This window comes from Azolla caroliniana, unplaced genomic scaffold, assembly GCF_043228905.1.
Source record: "Azolla caroliniana isolate FFs.n. ecotype wild unplaced genomic scaffold, voAzoCaro1.0.p SCAF_7, whole genome shotgun sequence".
Lineage (NCBI taxonomy): Eukaryota > Viridiplantae > Streptophyta > Polypodiopsida > Salviniales > Salviniaceae > Azolla > Azolla caroliniana.
This window is the reverse complement of record NW_028230442.1, coordinates 18543705-18559757: the sequence shown is the minus strand read 5'-3', so window position 1 is coordinate 18559757 and position 16053 is coordinate 18543705. Positions and strand designations below refer to the sequence as shown.

Below are 16053 nucleotides of genomic sequence, written 5' to 3'. Positions count from 1 at the left end.
CTTTATCTCTCACCCTATGCCTCTTTTCATTATAGAGAATCCAACCGGCTTATCCCACTATTAGCAATCTAATGATTGAGCTTATTTATCTCATCATGCATGTTGCAATTTTGATCCATTTGGTTGTTTTGGTGCCTCAAGATTTAGGGATTGTAAATCTTTTGGAAGTATTGATATGTTCTATGAAATGATAGTTATTCTTGTTCAACAATGTTTATTGTCAAAATTATAGAGCAGTGCTATTTCCGAACTATCTGATGAGTAATGTCTCATGCAGTTACCAGAAGAATATCAAGCTTAAGGATAATTGATCTGCAATGGGATTACTAAATGAGCTGCCATTCGAGCTTGAATATCCACAAGCTAGACGCGATGAATCTGTTGTTGATAATTATCATGGCACTCTCATCACTGATCCGTACAGATGGTACAAGGCATTGTATTTAATAATCGCTAACATCTTGGATACTATCTGAAAGCAATGGGCTCTCCATTATGTCTTGTTTCAATGCATCACCCTTAAGTATCGGTGATTATCTTCAAATTCTCTTTGTAGGTTAGAAGATGTGCATTCTGATGAGGTCAAGGAGTTCATTGGAGCACAACGAAAATTAACGGATGATGTGCTGAGCAACTGTAATCTGAGGGGCAATTTCCGTGAAAAGATCACAACTCTTTTTGATTTCCCAAGATACGGATGCCCATTTAGAAAAGGAAAGAAGTACTTCTATTTCCATAATACAGGATTGCAAGCACAAAGTGTGTTGTATGTTCAGGTGTGTGAAACTCTAAATCAATTCTGTTTTCCTCTTGCAATTGTCTTTAATTCTTGTATTTATGATATGTATGTATTGAAACATACAATGCATGCGTGTATTGTATGCACATATTATTTGTTCATGCAAGTATGTAATGTATATATTGTCATTAGCTATGCATGTATGTATTGTATCATGTATGTATGTATTCTCTGTATTTATGCGTGTATATAATATTTTATTTATGTATTGTCTGTATGTGCGCATGCATATATTGTAGATATTGTCTGTGTGCACATGTATTGTATGTATGAGATAGATAGAAGCTTGATGTTTATGTTCATTTTATGTATGGTTCATGTGCTTGTTTACAGGATTCTCTAGAGGAAAAAGGCGAGGTTCTTGTGGATCCAAACCTACTAAGTGATGATGGAACTGTTGCTCTATCCATTGCAGACGTGTCTGAAAGTGCCGAGTTTTTGGCTGTTGGCCTTAGCTCTAGTGGCAGTGATTGGCTCAGAATTAAAGTGATGAGAGTGGCTGATAAATCCTGGGAACCAGATTTGCTATCATGGGTTGATCTTTCTTTACAACCTCTCTAATTTGAATAAAACGTTTTTGCATATTTAGTGGTGTGCTTAGACTATGCATAGAATGAATTGTGCAGGTGAAATTCTCTACTATTTCCTGGACCCATGACAATAAGGGATTTTTTTATAGCCGATATCCTGCACCGAGGTACAATTTTTCTTGCCTTGTTTTGATTCATTCATTCATTCATCTAATGATGTGATATAAATGTATAAACATGGAGATTGATTCTCATCTATCTTAAAGAAAATAGTTATTGCGACGGAAGTTGGATGTACAAGAAAAGTGTAATGGAATAAAATTTTGACATTTAATATACAAGGGGGTTATGATTGAATGAAATCATACATTCAATGTACATATTGAACAAAGGTTTTATGTTTTATGTACAAACAATGAGGGTCAGCATAGAATGCTGATATGGGGGGTGAAATATCTGGGTTGATATCTAATCATGAAAATATCTATATGATTCCGTGTAGTGTGGAAAGATATGAGGACATTGGAACTGAAACAAATATCAATCTTAGTCATCAGCTGTATTATCATATTTTGGGCACTGAACAAGAGAAAGACATCCTTTGCTGGGAAGATCCAAAACATCCTAAGTGGCGGTTCCAATCCTCAATTACCGATGATGGAAAGGTTTTGGCCCTGAAATAACTTAACATTCATATTTATAGAAATTAACATTTTGGACTACATGAATCACTTGGTTTCGTGATACGTGGGTTTTTGTTTGTTGCAGTATTTATTGGTGTATATATACGAAGGATGTGACCCTGTGAACCAGTTGTATTACTATGATCTTTCATCACTTGCAAGTGGGAGGCTTAATCTTAGATGTGTTGATTGTCCACTGAAGTTGGAGAAGTTGGTGACCGATATGGATGCAGAGTACAATCTTGTTGCAAATGATGGAACCATATTCACTTTCCACACGAATAAGAATGCCCCAAGATATAAGGTGGTTCGTGTTGATCTCAACAATCCTGATGTATGGTCTGATGTCATCCCAGAGTCGGAAAGTGATGTCTTGGAAACTGTGCATTGTGCCAATGAGAAACAACTTGTTGTTTGTTACCTTAGAGATGTTAAGTATGTCCTCCAAGTCCGAGATTTGGAATCTGGGGTCTTATTGCACAGTCTCCCTACTGATATTGGTTCGATATATAATATCTCAGGAGAACGAAAAGATAAACAGTTTTTCTTCAGCTATACAAGTTTTCTGACTCCAGCGATCGTTTATCGATGTGATCTTGAACCTTTGACCCCGAGCATAGAAGTTTTCCGTGAAAGTAGCGTAAAAGATTTTGATAGGACGATGTTTGAAACTCAGCAGGTATGTTTTGGGAATTTTAGCTTGGTCAAGAGAAGATGAGCATCTTAGAATTGGATATTCCTTTTGAATGCATGGCAGCATTAAACCTCAGTGGACTTCTTTTCATGAGGAGCCGAATTCCTCCTAATGTTCTTTGGTGATGATACAGGTTTTTCTACCAAGCAAAGATGGAACCATGATACCAATGTTCATAGTGTCAAAGAAGGGTATACAGCTGAATGGCGAGAATCCAACATTACTATATGCATACGGGGGATTCAATAGCAGCCTCACTCCGTTTTTCAGTGTTCCAAGAATAATCTTTGCTCATCATTGTGCTGGTGTAATTGCTTTTGCAAACATCCGTGGTGGTGGGGAATATGGTGAAGAATGGCACAAGGATGGTTCATTATCCAGGAAAGAGAATTGTTTTGACGATTTCATATCGTGTGCCAAGTTCTTAATCAACAAAGGTTATACAAGAGCAGGGAAATTAGGTATAGATGGAGCAAGCAATGGAGGACTCCTTATCGCTTCATGTGTCAATCGCGTATGTATATACACTTTCTGTCAAAAAAGTGTCATAGTAAAATAAGATCAAATAAAAACCTGGTTTAGCTCCTTGTAATGCAAAATGATCAACTGATTTCTGTATGATTTAAACAACAGAGACCAGATTTGTTTGGGTGTGCTATGGCTCACGTTGGTGTCATGGATATGTTGCGATTCCACCACTTTACTATTGGTAATGCAAATATCTCTCTAGCCTTGTAAGGGATCAAATAGAAAACATAAAAATGGAGCTCAATATCTTGGTGACAACTCTGTTAGGGCATGCATGGACGACAGAATATGGCTGTTCAGAGAAAGAAGATGAATTCCAGTGGTTAATCAAGTAAGGATAAGTAATTAGTAACATCTAAGCATCAGTATGAATTCATCCATATATAGAATCAGCTATAAATTAATCCACCTATAGATTCAAGATGAACCATCTACATTTAAGTATGTTCATGTATTCATGAGCACAAACCATACACATAAACAATATAAACTAATCTAAATGTGATGATGGCCTTGTTTATCAACACAAACTTTGTATATAGAATGAACACGACTTAAAAATCGATATGTAAATATTAGTATTTTATTAATTGTCACATCTTCACGTATCGTATTAATTTGTATTAATCTGCATTAAGTATCATCATTTTATTTATTGTTACTTCACATATAGAATCAAGATAAACTCATTCACATATAGCGGGTGATATTAACCATGGATATGTGATGCATGCAGATATTCTCCACTTCATAATGTAAAGAGGCCTTGGGAATACATTGGTAATGAAGGAGTCCAGTATCCGGCAATCATGTTGCTCACTGCAGATCATGATGATAGAGTTGTTCCACATCATTCCTTGAAACATCTGGCGGTAAGTTGTTTCCGGAAAAGACCACCCCTAACTTGTTGGGCATTTACAAGAACATGATCGAAGTTTCCAAAATTTGCCAGATTACTACCTCTTGGAAGTACAAAAAATTACAACCACATGAACGCATTCTACTAATCTTAGGAAATTTACAATTCTAGTAAAATACCTGACAGAAAGTTTTGTTTTGTTATCATGCATACATCAAATGCTATAAACACACTACAGTATGTATTGAATTATGTCATACGGCAAGCTAAACACACTTTTGTTTTGACCACTAGACACTGCAATACAAGCTTTGTATAAGTTCGAAGGCAAGAAAGCAAACAAATCCTATTATTGGCCGCATTGACACAAAAGCTGGACATGGATGTGGTCGTCCAACACAGAAGCTGGTATGAGGTTTTCGTACACAGTCCAATCGGTTCTTGTACAAAAATAATGTATATGCACCATAGTTATCATAATGTTCATTGGTTTTTTTTATAGATTGATGAGGCTACGGACAAGTTTGCATTCTTGGCAAAGTATCTCAATGCTTCATGGTTCCCCTGAAGATAAATTTGTGGTTCTGGACGCACATAACATGGAAATGAATTTTCAAAATCTATCATTTCAGACACATTGGCAGAACCAAAACACCAATCATACATCTATATAAACCATAAATACACTTTTTACCATACAAGTTTTGCAATTACACCGCACATAGACTAATGCTACAAGGCTTTGAAAACTATTGAACAGATACTTGTATAAGCGCATAAATATTATTTTTTTTGCATATCTTGGTCTGAAAATCCTTGCACTTCCAAACGCTTTTGAAATCTTCATTTTGATAGCTATTGCTGTATTCTACGAAAAGATAGAACTGGAAGGATGATTACACTGATTAGAAATGCCTACAGATAATGAAAGTTATTTTACGACAACCATGAAATTTATGGAAGGATGCACATGCTTACAGATAATGAAGGTTGTTCTATAGCAAGCCATGAATCAAATATTGATTTGTAATGCTCAAGGATGTTACGATATCTAATTATTAATCGCTCTCTACTTAACAGAAAACTATAATATTTGTTTAATTGGAACACCAAACCTTGCCAGCAATGAATACTACTAAGTAAATTTCCAATCTAGAAGCTTAAACCAGAAATGGCAGGATTCAGGATCCCCGTTTTGACATGAATTCCTATGATGTATTACTCGTATTAGCGAAGTTCACTATGCCAGCAAATTTACTATACCAAGATTTTATCCCAATGTCATTTTGGGATTATTAGAATGTAAGAGGGTAATAAAAAATGGATTGTAATTTAGCTGTCACCATTTTGTGAATTTCACATTTTGATGATTTTCCAAGGGCAATTAAAATGATACAGCAAACCTCAGCTGACAAATGCAAAGTTGAAATAAAAATATATCAGTCAGTGTCAGCAAATTAAAGCAAGTTCGCATAAATCCATCATTTGAAATTACCTGTATTGAAGTGAAAATAAGCTACAAATCCCTTCAGCTAAATGCTAGAAAGTGGAATGTCTTTGGGAGGCGAAGTACATGACCTATGAGCCCCAGCAAGAGTAGTCTGATGGAGTATATTGTAGCATACAAGTGCATCTACAAAGGCACAGGTTGGCATCCACATTAGAGATGTGGTGGGGTAGTTGGTTGTGAGAAGCATTGGCAAAGCTCCCCAAAACCATTGTTCTCTTGTTTAGATCGAAGTTGCCAAACATGGGTGTACTACAGCTATAATCCTCCCCTAGACCCATTGTCAATCCCTATATCATGTTTACAAATCTTTTCAAGGGCAATAGGATTCATAGACCCCTACATGTTATGTATTAGAGTGAGGCAAGATAAATTGCTGGTTGGATTCATTCCGGAAAGAACATGATGCTCTAAAATGTTGAGCTTAAGTGAATGAGAATCCTCTTCCTATTTTGACATGACTAGTGTCACCACATCCTCTATTTAATAATTTTGCATGTATAGCTTGACTAACTAGGAGTGAAAGATTTGCTTTCAACCTCATAATTTGTCATTACCAACAGGGAATGAATTGGAAGGCAATGTGTCTCCTTGTTTTTCAATTGAACCCCACAATAGAGCTCATCAAACCCAGTAATTTGATAGGTCTAGCCAAAAATTCATGGAGGATCACAGAGCACACATGGCATTGTCACCTCGACCTCAAGATGACACTGCACCTTTTCTGTCAGTTCAAGCTGTAAACCAAGAGTTGGATTAATGATGTATTAAAACATCCTGCATTTTTTAAGGGCATTGAGATTCTTTAGGAATTTAACAATATGGCTTGACCAACCAGCTCAGTTAAATGGAAATTTACAAGAAAGGATTTTTGCGCATTCTAAGGTGGGGTATGGAGACAGTACAAACTGTTATAAACACAAATAATTAAATTCTTATAAAAAAATAGTTGTGGTTCCAATCCGATTTTTAAGTACAAATCCCATTTCTAAGTCCATGCTAAACAATGCATATTTTCAATCTACATAAACAAGGATTACAATCTAGATGGCCACAGGCAGTGATTAATCACTGATCCTTCTTATCATAACCATTCACATTGATGTGAGATCTGAATAAAGCTGAACTTTGGAAAGATAATTGTGAAATCAAACCTCTCATTAGGCAGGAAAGAAAATTACAACTGAATCCATTGGATTCAGTGGTCTCTTGCCTGATGTCATGATTACCATTACATTTGGATTGACATCACTTGCACTACAAACTTTCGATTTCTTGATATAATGATTTTCATATTGACATGAAATTTTCAAAATTCTCCAAAACCATCACGTGAAATTGTTTGTCTAAGGTCTCCAAAATGTTTTTTGAGCCACCAAGAGCCCCTCAGGTTCTTTTGCATACTTCATCCTAACTTCCCAATGTAATGAAGTGATAAGTGACTCTATTTCTGTGATACTTTCCAGCTTTTCACGGAAAATTACCCACCCTTCTGGCCGCAAAAGACGATCCATCTCCACAACAGTGCCTTTTATGTCGCATCTACACATTTGAAAGATCATAGGTATGTTATTAAGTTATCAGATCCAATTGCTCAGGCAAACATTTGATAGTACTCTTTCATGTTTACCTCTTCCTAAGCTTGTCAAAAAGATGATCCGAGTGGAGAAGATCATATGTCCTTGGATATGAACTGAAAGATTCACACCAATCATGGTAGATTCCAAAAAGACCCCTGTCATATATGATCGGCAATGTATCTGGTGCATCGTATTGTACCACATTCATAACCCATACTGATTGAGATGCCAAGGCAGCAGCAAAACTGTGGTAATAAAAAAGAAAATCACTTAAGACAACTTCCAGTGTGAAAGGATCCCAAAAAACAAAATAGGTAAAACACCACGCACCATATAGGGTATAAAACACTATTTTTACCCCTAACCTGTTGGGTATATATAATATTGATCCATAACTTGTCGGGTATTTAACATTAGAAATACCCCCAAGTTTCCAAACATTCACAGAACATACCCAACAATAAGTACGGGTATTTTGGTGTCTCCTAAACAAATAATACACAGAAGTTTCCAATAAATTTCCAGAACACTCCTCAATGACAGTAGTATTTGTACTACAGAGGCATTTTCTGCTAATTTTTGGAAAATTTACTGGAAAAATACAGCAAGTTACAGGTACATTGGTGTTTACCATATTCATATGGGAGTATACTGGAAATTTTACAAATCTTATACGTATCTAGGTAAATAACCAATAAATTAGATCAATTATGGTGTTTTTCTACAAATAATACAGCTAATTTCCCAAATTCCCAGAATCTCTTATGTTACAGAACAATAACCTGGTAATGTTTGGAAATTTAAAGATACTGTAGTGAATACCTAAATAGTTAAGAGGGTATTTTGGTGTTTTCCTTAAACAAAAACTAATAAATCAATTACCCTCCATAGACTGCCTTCATGTCCATCACGTTTCTGACACTGGACCAATCAATACCAAGACCTCGCAGATACGACTTTTCCACAACACGGTGCCAGTGTTCTGTATCAGATCGAAAATCAGCTGCAGCTGGCTTTCCATATACACCTTTTTCATTACTTAACCATGCGGGTGCCGATGTCAGCCGTAAGGGCCACTGTTGTGGCCATTCTATACCACGGGCCTCCTCATTAGATGGAATTTTGTGAATGCATGAGGTCATTGGGATGTACCTATGGTAATAATGAGATATATTTCACATTCAGAGGAGAGATCAAGTAACAATCTGCAAATGTATTTATAAACTTTTTGGGAGAATATCAGATAAGTAATAATATGCAGGTAATCCATTTATCAAGATTTTTGGGATAACATAATCAGCAAATGCAACTTCTATTGACGGTTGGAAGAAAATTATTAATCTTACCAAGCTGCATCTGCTTTGTCATTCTCTTCACATAATGGTGGGTAATTTTTCTGCCGATTTTCATAGCAGAAATTGGATGCTGGCTTGTGAAAAATAGCAATTCCAATTCCTGTAGAGGAATCTGTAGTTCGAGCAACTAAATCCCAGCACATGGCCGCTGTCATGGCCACCATTTCTGCAGCATGAACCATTCATATTAATGTTATAAGTAATTTTTAGTTTTTCCTCTCTTAGAAGAGCTTTATCATGGGAACATAAAACGTAAATACAACCCCCAAAATAAGCAAGGAATGCAAAATTCGAGAAACAGAGATAGTACCAAAAGCACGTGCTATACTAAAACTATGCTATCAATCCATGACTTTTTGAAAAACTAATTATAACCACAAATTCTAGGAACATCCTAATTGACATAACCATGTATATAATCAGTCATCGATTCCAAAACTAGCAGATATCTATGCTTCCATATATGATACATCCCAAAATTGATCAGTAACAAATTATGGTAACCAGTTTATTGGCAAGCCAAGTTTTCAAAACTTCTAGACATTGAGAATGTCAGACTAACCTTTCCAAATGCCTTGATCTTCTTCACCTTTCCAGTAAACAGGTGTTGCAGACCAAAGAAAATATCCCCCTGGCCTTAATATGCGGTTCAGCTCAAGGAGAAGCTTGCCATCTGCACAAAGATAAAAGATTATCAAATCACTAACAATAACTTTAAGCCATTCTACAGGTAAGAAAGGAGAACAAAACTCCCAAAACACCACCTAGTTTTTCTTTATTTCCTCAATGTCCCCAAAGTTCTGTAGGTTTTGATTATCCCCCTGTTTCTCTATTTCAGGTTGACGAGGGTATTTGAGGTAATAACAAAAACATGGCAACATTTGGGGATATTGGAAGGGAGTTTTTCCTTGGGAAAAAAGCAAACTGAAATCCTACCTTCGACATGCCAAGGCACTCTGCAACGAGCACAATGAACAGCATCAAAAACATTGCTTGGAAAAGGAAGTCTTTGGGTTCCCATTACTGCTGAAATTGCAGGGATTCCTCGCTCAAGAGCAAGTTGGATTTGTGCTTCATGTTCATCCTTGGGTGCAAAGGACATAGTAATCACCTCCTTCTCAAATATGTAACCTCCAAAGCTCGCAACTCCACAGCCAACATCAAGAATAACACGTGTATGGTTTCCCCAAGCAATGTCAGGCAATGTCTATTAAGAACACATTAAATGGTCTTCATTTTTTGAATTTAGAACCAAATGCAGAATTTTGACTTTCACAAGAATGCCAATCCTCCTCACCATTCCACATCAACTGACAGTATGCATGTACATGTATAAATATAAAGATGTATATGCATGCACAAATACACACATTAATTTATGCTCATTCAGAAAACATAAACAAGTTTGCATAAACAAACATAATACTGAATCAGTTTATGAAAGACTATAGCATTCATAAATGTCAACTATTTATCAATCAAACATGCAATAAAAAGAGATTATCTTTGACCTGCTCAATGAATTCAATGTAGTGAAGTGCACCATGCTTGAATTGAGTTCCACCTCCCGGAAATATAAGCTTGTCACCTAATTTCTTCACCCAATTCTGATCTTTTTTGTAAGACACCAACCCTGGATGTGGAACATTACTATACCAAATCTGCACCATTGTAAGCATAAGACATTGAGTTATTAATGGTGTTCAAGGACAGTTATGGGCATTGGATGCTATATAGGATAATTTCTTCGAATCCGTGAAACACACAACAAAAGGTATGAAACAACGATAAACACTATACAGATGTTAGTGTCATTGGATTACTACCATAATAAACACATTTGAAAATCAGGAAAAACACCCAAATACCCAAGTATTTCAATACTTCCCCAAATGCCTCCCAAGTCTTCATTATGCCACAACTGTCCTTGATCAAACCCCCTACTGAAAGTCATATACTATTTAAGAAATAATAGTTTATATGATCTCAATTATATGTACTATTTGCACAATCATATAAGTTCAGTTCATCCCCTCTTTCTCTCTTTCAGTAGTTGACCATGGGCATTTGGATAAATAAAAGAGAAACCAAGGATATCATCTGAGTTCAAAATATAGAGATAAAAACTGAACAGAGTACCTCATTTCGACTCTGAGGCCACTTAATTGGTGAGCAATAGCCTTGTGGAAGAGGAACGAGACAAGTAGGTGCTGAGCTCGGGCAGTGCCTCTCACGATGCTCATAATGTTTAGTACTAGGAAGACTTTTTATCACTTCTTTGTTATCTAGACATGGTATATAATCGGTTGCTCCCTCAAAATCACAAATCTCCCATTCTCTTTGAGAATATGGTGTTCCCGTTGTGCTCTCATCCAAGGTCAAAGCCTCTTCGGTTTTCTCTTCTATCTTCTCCTTAATTTCTTCAACCTTCTCTTTCTCTTCTTTCGATTCGCTCGCTTGAGTTTCCCAGTTGTTTGTAATCTCTTTGTTCTCGATTTGAATCTCGGATTGCGCTGCTCCATTCTCTTCAAATTCATTCTCTTTCAGTTTTGGTGGTTCTTCATCTGGTGGACGTTCCTCCCTATTATCTACCTCATGTTCAGCAGGAGTTTCCTCTGTCTTCTCTCTCTCTTTCTCCTTCTCTTTATCATCATATTCACTTGATCCTTTTTCCTCAGTTTTTGGCTCTGGAGTCTCTGCCTGAGAACTTTCTTCATTGTTCTTTTCTTCATTATTTGTTTCTTCATTATTCGTTTCTTCATTATTCGTTTCTTCATTATTCTTTCCTTCAGTTTCTTGTTGGATCTCAGTAGTACTTTCTTCAAATTGTTGAGTGTCAGTTATCTCTTTATAATTTCCCTCACTAGTCTTATGCACAGGTTCTACTTTATTTGAAACCTCTTCTCCTGAAGGAGTGCTCAGAATCCACATCCCTATCAAACAAAGTGCTATAAAAACACCGATCGTGGCCATAACATAGAATGATGGCATTCGTTTCTCATTACGAAAATGTTTGTTTACAGCCATAGTGGCGACAACCAGAGGTTCCTGTTGAAAAGATCAGATTCAATCTATCAATAAATTATCTTCAGAATCTTAGATTGAAACAAAGGAAGTATGCGCAGCATAACAAAACTTGGGAGACCAGATATCTACACAGTGAAGTCAAATATCTATAGCATATGTACACCAATCATATACTGTTACTCAGAAAACATAGAAGAGCACATAAGATCCATTAAGTACATAATCTTACATTTCTCAATGTATCAAATACAACGCCACAAATCCATAGCACATCTATAGAACCTTACATCGCGACAAAGAAAGCTTTCAAATTATAGAAGACTATAAATTATACAGAGCATCTTCGCAATTTTTACATTGCTGCATGGCAAAGGCATAATTACATAGCATACCTAAACCCACCTTACATTGTTACCTCGAAAACATTGAAGAACATACCATTCATATATTCGTGACATAGTTAGAAGGTCAAAGTCACAAATGCATGGAACATTACATTGCTGAACACAACGCATGCAAAATATAGAAGATTATGTATCAGCAGTCTCATATATACAAAGATCTTGCATTGCTACTTTTTGAAGTTATCATTACCATAACATACCTATACGGCAAATATCCACTAACACATTTATGCAATCTTGCATTGCTACATAGAAAACGTGTAGCAACAAAACCTTAAATTTATGTTGAAGTTACTTGGATCGCACGTACTGTGCGCATTGATATCAGATAAAATCTAAACTTTACATCGCACATACAATGAATTGAGATATTACTGTGAGCAAAATTTAGATCTTTATCACACAGTGAAAACATGAGATTCAAGGCTGATTTAATCAGCCTAATCACCAAAAATTACATGTTAATTGATTACATCCATGATAAAAATCCATCTAGAGAATCTGTTGATTGTGTTAGCAATTAGAATCGACCCTTGTGATAAGCTTAGATCTAGGGGAAGTCATACCATAATAACGACAACCGAGGATCAGGCCTTGCAATCCTGATCTAGGGAAAGTTATATAGGGACAGTTATTCATGTCCGTAACATCAGCAACGGAAGACACAATCATATAGATAAAGAAATTCACAAATTACCGTCAACCAGGGAAGATCGGACATTTAAATCGTACAGCTATATAGAGACGAAAATCATCCGATTAGATGAATACAATTACTTAACAACCAATCGACAAGTAAAAGCAAAAACAATTCTTGAATAGAAATCAGAGAAGATACGCTTATACTCTAATAGGATGACGTCGATAGGGGAAGATGAAACCTTATAAAATGAAGTTGTGACGAGAGAAAGGGCGAAATCGAATAGAACTCAGATCTGTAAAGACGGATGCAAATGAAACGAAATGTGAGGCGTATAGAGAAGAAGAACAGTGCGTGATGTTAAGGGAAGGGGGGGAGAAAGAAATGAAAGTACAAAAGGGAGGCTAAGGGAAATGGATCAGAGAAGACAAGAGAAGAGGGATGTAAAAATTCCTGAGGTTAGGAAGAAGAAATGGAAGGAAGAAATATAAAATGAAAGAGGGAGGGCGAGAGAGAGATGGAGGGAGGGAGGGAGGGAAGGAGGAAGGAAGTCGTAGCATATAATATCGACTCGCAAAACGTGGATCAGAGAAAGGAATGCAAAAAAGGAATGCAAGAAAGGAATGCAAGACAGAGGTGGAATTGAAAGAGAAAAGAAGAACTACTTACTACTAACAGAGTGTCTGTGTGTGAGAGAGAGAGAGAGAGAGAGCTCTGAGAGAAGAGATCGACTAACCTTTACCAGCAGCAGCAGAAGCAGAAGAAACTGCAGAAGAAGAAGAAGAAGCCGCAGAAGAAGAAGAAGAAGAAGAAGCTGCAGAAGAAGCCGCAGAAGAAGAAGAAGAAGAAGAAGAAGAAAGAAGACAGAAAGAAGAAGATAGAAGAACTTTTTCTCTCTCTCAGAGTTTTTTATTTCTTTATTTGATAAAATAGATAGATAAAACAAATCAATAATGATATTTTATTTTATTTTCCTATTTTCTAATTTTTCTACTTCTTTTATATTGTTTTTCACTTTCTTTCTTTCTTTCTTTCTTTTATATTTTCTTTTTTTTTATATTTCTTTTGTTTTTCATTATTGTATTCTATATATATTATTCTTATTTCTATTGTTTTTCATTATTGTATTTTATATTACTATTATTTCTTTTGTTTTTCATTATTGTATTTTATATTACTATTATTTCTTTTGTTTTTCATTATTGTATTTTATATTACTATTATTTCTTGTATTTTACATTACTAGTATTTCTTTTGTTCTTCATTATTGTATTTCAGATTATTATTATTTCTTTTGTTTTTCATTATTGTATTTTATATTACGATTATTTCTTTTGTTTTTTCATTATTATTATTTCATATTATTATTATTTCTTTGTTTTTTCATTATTGTTATTTCATATTATTATTATTTCTTTGTTTTTCATTATTGTATTTATTTTTATTATTAGTATTAGTATTAGTACTAGAAGAAGAAGAACCAAGCAATTCCCATGTTTTCTCAATGGAAAGAGCCATTGAAACACACACAATATTTGCCAGGGAAAAACGGAGCGAGAGAGAGCCCGAGATCTCTCGCTCGCCCGCATGTTTCCAACTGTAGCAACCTCTCGGGAACACCCTTCTACAGTCTCTGCATGTGGTCACTAAACGTTAAAACGTAAAAAAAAATGCCCGCACACATCGGGTAATTAGTGCGTACTATTGTCCGCATGATGGCCACACTCGGCAACCAGCTCAAATGTACGGCTCAGCATGTCTCCTGGTGACTAATGTAAAATGTATCGTCTCTCTATGGTGAGGGTGTAACACACTCCAACGTATCACCTCTACCCCCTTCCTTGTCTAGGGCAATTGATGTATGTATACATCACCTCTAGATGTTCTGTGTGTGTGTGTGTTGGTGTGTTTCGTACTTAAATGCAATGGCCTTTTTCGCATTCTTATTGCATTTGGCCGTTTCTTCTGCACTACTTAATGCGATCATCTCCCTTTGCATACTCCCAGCTTGGCCCTTGGGTGAACTTAAAAAAGCATGATCTCTTCGTAGTTAATGCCTCATCATTTCATTTATGGAAATATGGAGCGTGTTTTTCCTGGCGTTCGAGTTAAATGTCTTCCCCGACACTCATGAGAATTCATCCATGAGTCAAGTAACACGAACCACTGCTTTTATGGATCCAAATCGGCAAGTTATCAAGCCCAAGGATGAGTTGCGAATTAAGCTATTTTACATATGTTATTGCATACTAGGCCACCACAAATTGTTTATAAAACTTAAGCTCGAATACACCTAGCTATTGAAAAATAACTAGCCTTTTTTACACACTTAAATGTAATATATGTGAATTTTGCAATATTGCAATAGGGAGGAGGGCATGTTTCTTTAGCTAGACAATAGATTGCAAACAAACAACCTTTACTTCTAAGGTTCCGATTTTATATACATTAGGATTTAAACCTTGTAAGTGTCATCGAGAACCTCATGTCTTGCATGCCATCTATAATTCGCATGAAAAACAACGGGATGAGCTTTGATATTAGTCTTAGACAACATCTCCAATGCACGTTAGCATAAATGGGAGGTAAATGGGCAATGTCTACAAAGTTTTTTAGATGAGCTTTTGATGTTCATGTGCCAGTATAAAAAAACCCACTCGACCGATATACTATCCTTGGATTTCACATTGCATCACAAATTTGGTTTTGACATTGGGGATCCCATTTTACTCATTCTATCAAAAGTGGAGTATGGACACATATGCATACGCTCGTCTAGTGTTACCTTGAATGCGTTGATCCTTGGAGTTGTGGTTATACATGTAATGAGATTCACCGTTATTATCGAAACATGTGGGAATACCCCAAACTTTTAGAGACATTAATTGAGCTTAGGGTCCCATTACACAAGTGGTATTTGATGTTTGGAGGATCATGACAATCATAAATATGCATCTACTTCTACATCTCTTGGTGCTTTATACAAAGGCATCAAAATCATTGAAGTTAAGGGAATATGGGCATTCAACCTTGTATATTTCTATCACATTTGTCTTCTTCTCTCTCCTTCTACTATAGAACAAAAGTCGCTCATTTATGAGGATTCGAGACATGTATGATTTTCCAAATGTTCTAAAAAATGCCACATTTCATCTCGATCTCCAATGAATTCTACATTGTTTAAATTCGACATTCTAATGTCAATCATTTCAAAACCATAGCAAATTATACAAACTATGGTTCTTCTCTCAAGGTCTTTTATTTTTCTATATGAGCTCGCTCCAACAACACACGTGAGAAAGTGTAAAGTGTTCTATATTGATAGCTCACTTGTAGCTAAATAAAACATTGTGATATTGTGTCACCTCTTTGTCGGTGCCTTTCATTGTTTATATAATGTCTTGGGAGAATTCACATTTCCAAATTTTCACCTAATTATTAATTGTA

At 35.9% G+C, this 16053-nt stretch overlaps 2 protein-coding genes across 3 annotated transcripts; one reads left to right on the top strand and one right to left on the bottom strand.

The window, feature by feature from the left end:
• Window positions 1-284: 284 nt before the first annotated feature.
• LOC147862176 (uncharacterized) lies at window positions 285-4739 on the top strand. Its single transcript, XM_087322340.1, has 12 exons — window positions 285-427; window positions 557-776; window positions 1133-1333; window positions 1426-1496; window positions 1832-1994; window positions 2098-2691; window positions 2840-3220; window positions 3340-3415; window positions 3502-3565; window positions 3971-4106; window positions 4388-4501; window positions 4596-4739. The coding sequence occupies exons 1-12, from the start codon at window positions 318-320 to the stop codon at window positions 4659-4661; spliced, it is 2196 nt and encodes a 731-aa protein (XP_087178466.1). The 5' UTR covers window positions 285-317; the 3' UTR covers window positions 4662-4739.
• Window positions 4740-6511: 1772 nt separating this feature from the next.
• On the bottom strand, window positions 6512-13438 carry LOC147862175 (putative methyltransferase PMT23). 2 transcript variants are annotated; one of them, XM_087322004.1, is made up of 9 exons: window positions 13343-13433; window positions 10675-11583; window positions 10047-10196; window positions 9472-9742; window positions 9098-9208; window positions 8527-8701; window positions 8063-8332; window positions 7231-7425; window positions 6512-7142 (listed from the first exon to the last, which is right to left on the bottom strand). In XM_087322004.1, the coding sequence occupies exons 2-9, from the start codon at window positions 11560-11562 to the stop codon at window positions 6947-6949; spliced, it is 2256 nt and encodes a 751-aa protein (XP_087178130.1). In that variant the 5' UTR covers window positions 11563-11583; window positions 13343-13433; the 3' UTR covers window positions 6512-6946. The 2 variants fall into 2 exon arrangements, with proteins under 2 accessions (XP_087178130.1, XP_087178132.1); XM_087322006.1 differs by lacking the exon at window positions 6512-7142 and having other exon boundaries at window positions 7227-7425; window positions 13343-13438.
• Between the last annotated feature and the right edge of the window lie 2615 nt (window positions 13439-16053).

What these genes read in the sequence shown, in the direction of transcription:
- LOC147862175 (XM_087322004.1), bottom strand. Translation starts at nt 11,562, where the DNA reads ATGGCTGTAAACAAACATTTTCGTAATGAGAAACGAATGCCATCATTC. An exon ending in AGTGCCTTGGCATGTCGAAG is followed by an intron (nt 9,209 to 9,471) that starts GTAGGATTTCAG and finishes ATCTTTGTGCAG; the next exon opens with ATGGCAAGCTTCTCCTTGAG. An exon ending in ATGAAGGCAGTCTATGGAGG is followed by an intron (nt 7,426 to 8,062) that starts GTAATTGATTTA and finishes TTATTACCACAG; the next exon opens with TTTTGCTGCTGCCTTGGCAT.
- LOC147862176 (XM_087322340.1), top strand. Translation starts at nt 318, where the DNA reads ATGGGATTACTAAATGAGCTGCCATTCGAGCTTGAATATCCACAAGCT. An exon ending in ATCACTGATCCGTACAGATG is followed by an intron (nt 428 to 556) that starts GTACAAGGCATT and finishes TTCTCTTTGTAG; the next exon opens with GTTAGAAGATGTGCATTCTG. An exon ending in AAAGTGTGTTGTATGTTCAG is followed by an intron (nt 777 to 1,132) that starts GTGTGTGAAACT and finishes GCTTGTTTACAG; the next exon opens with GATTCTCTAGAGGAAAAAGG.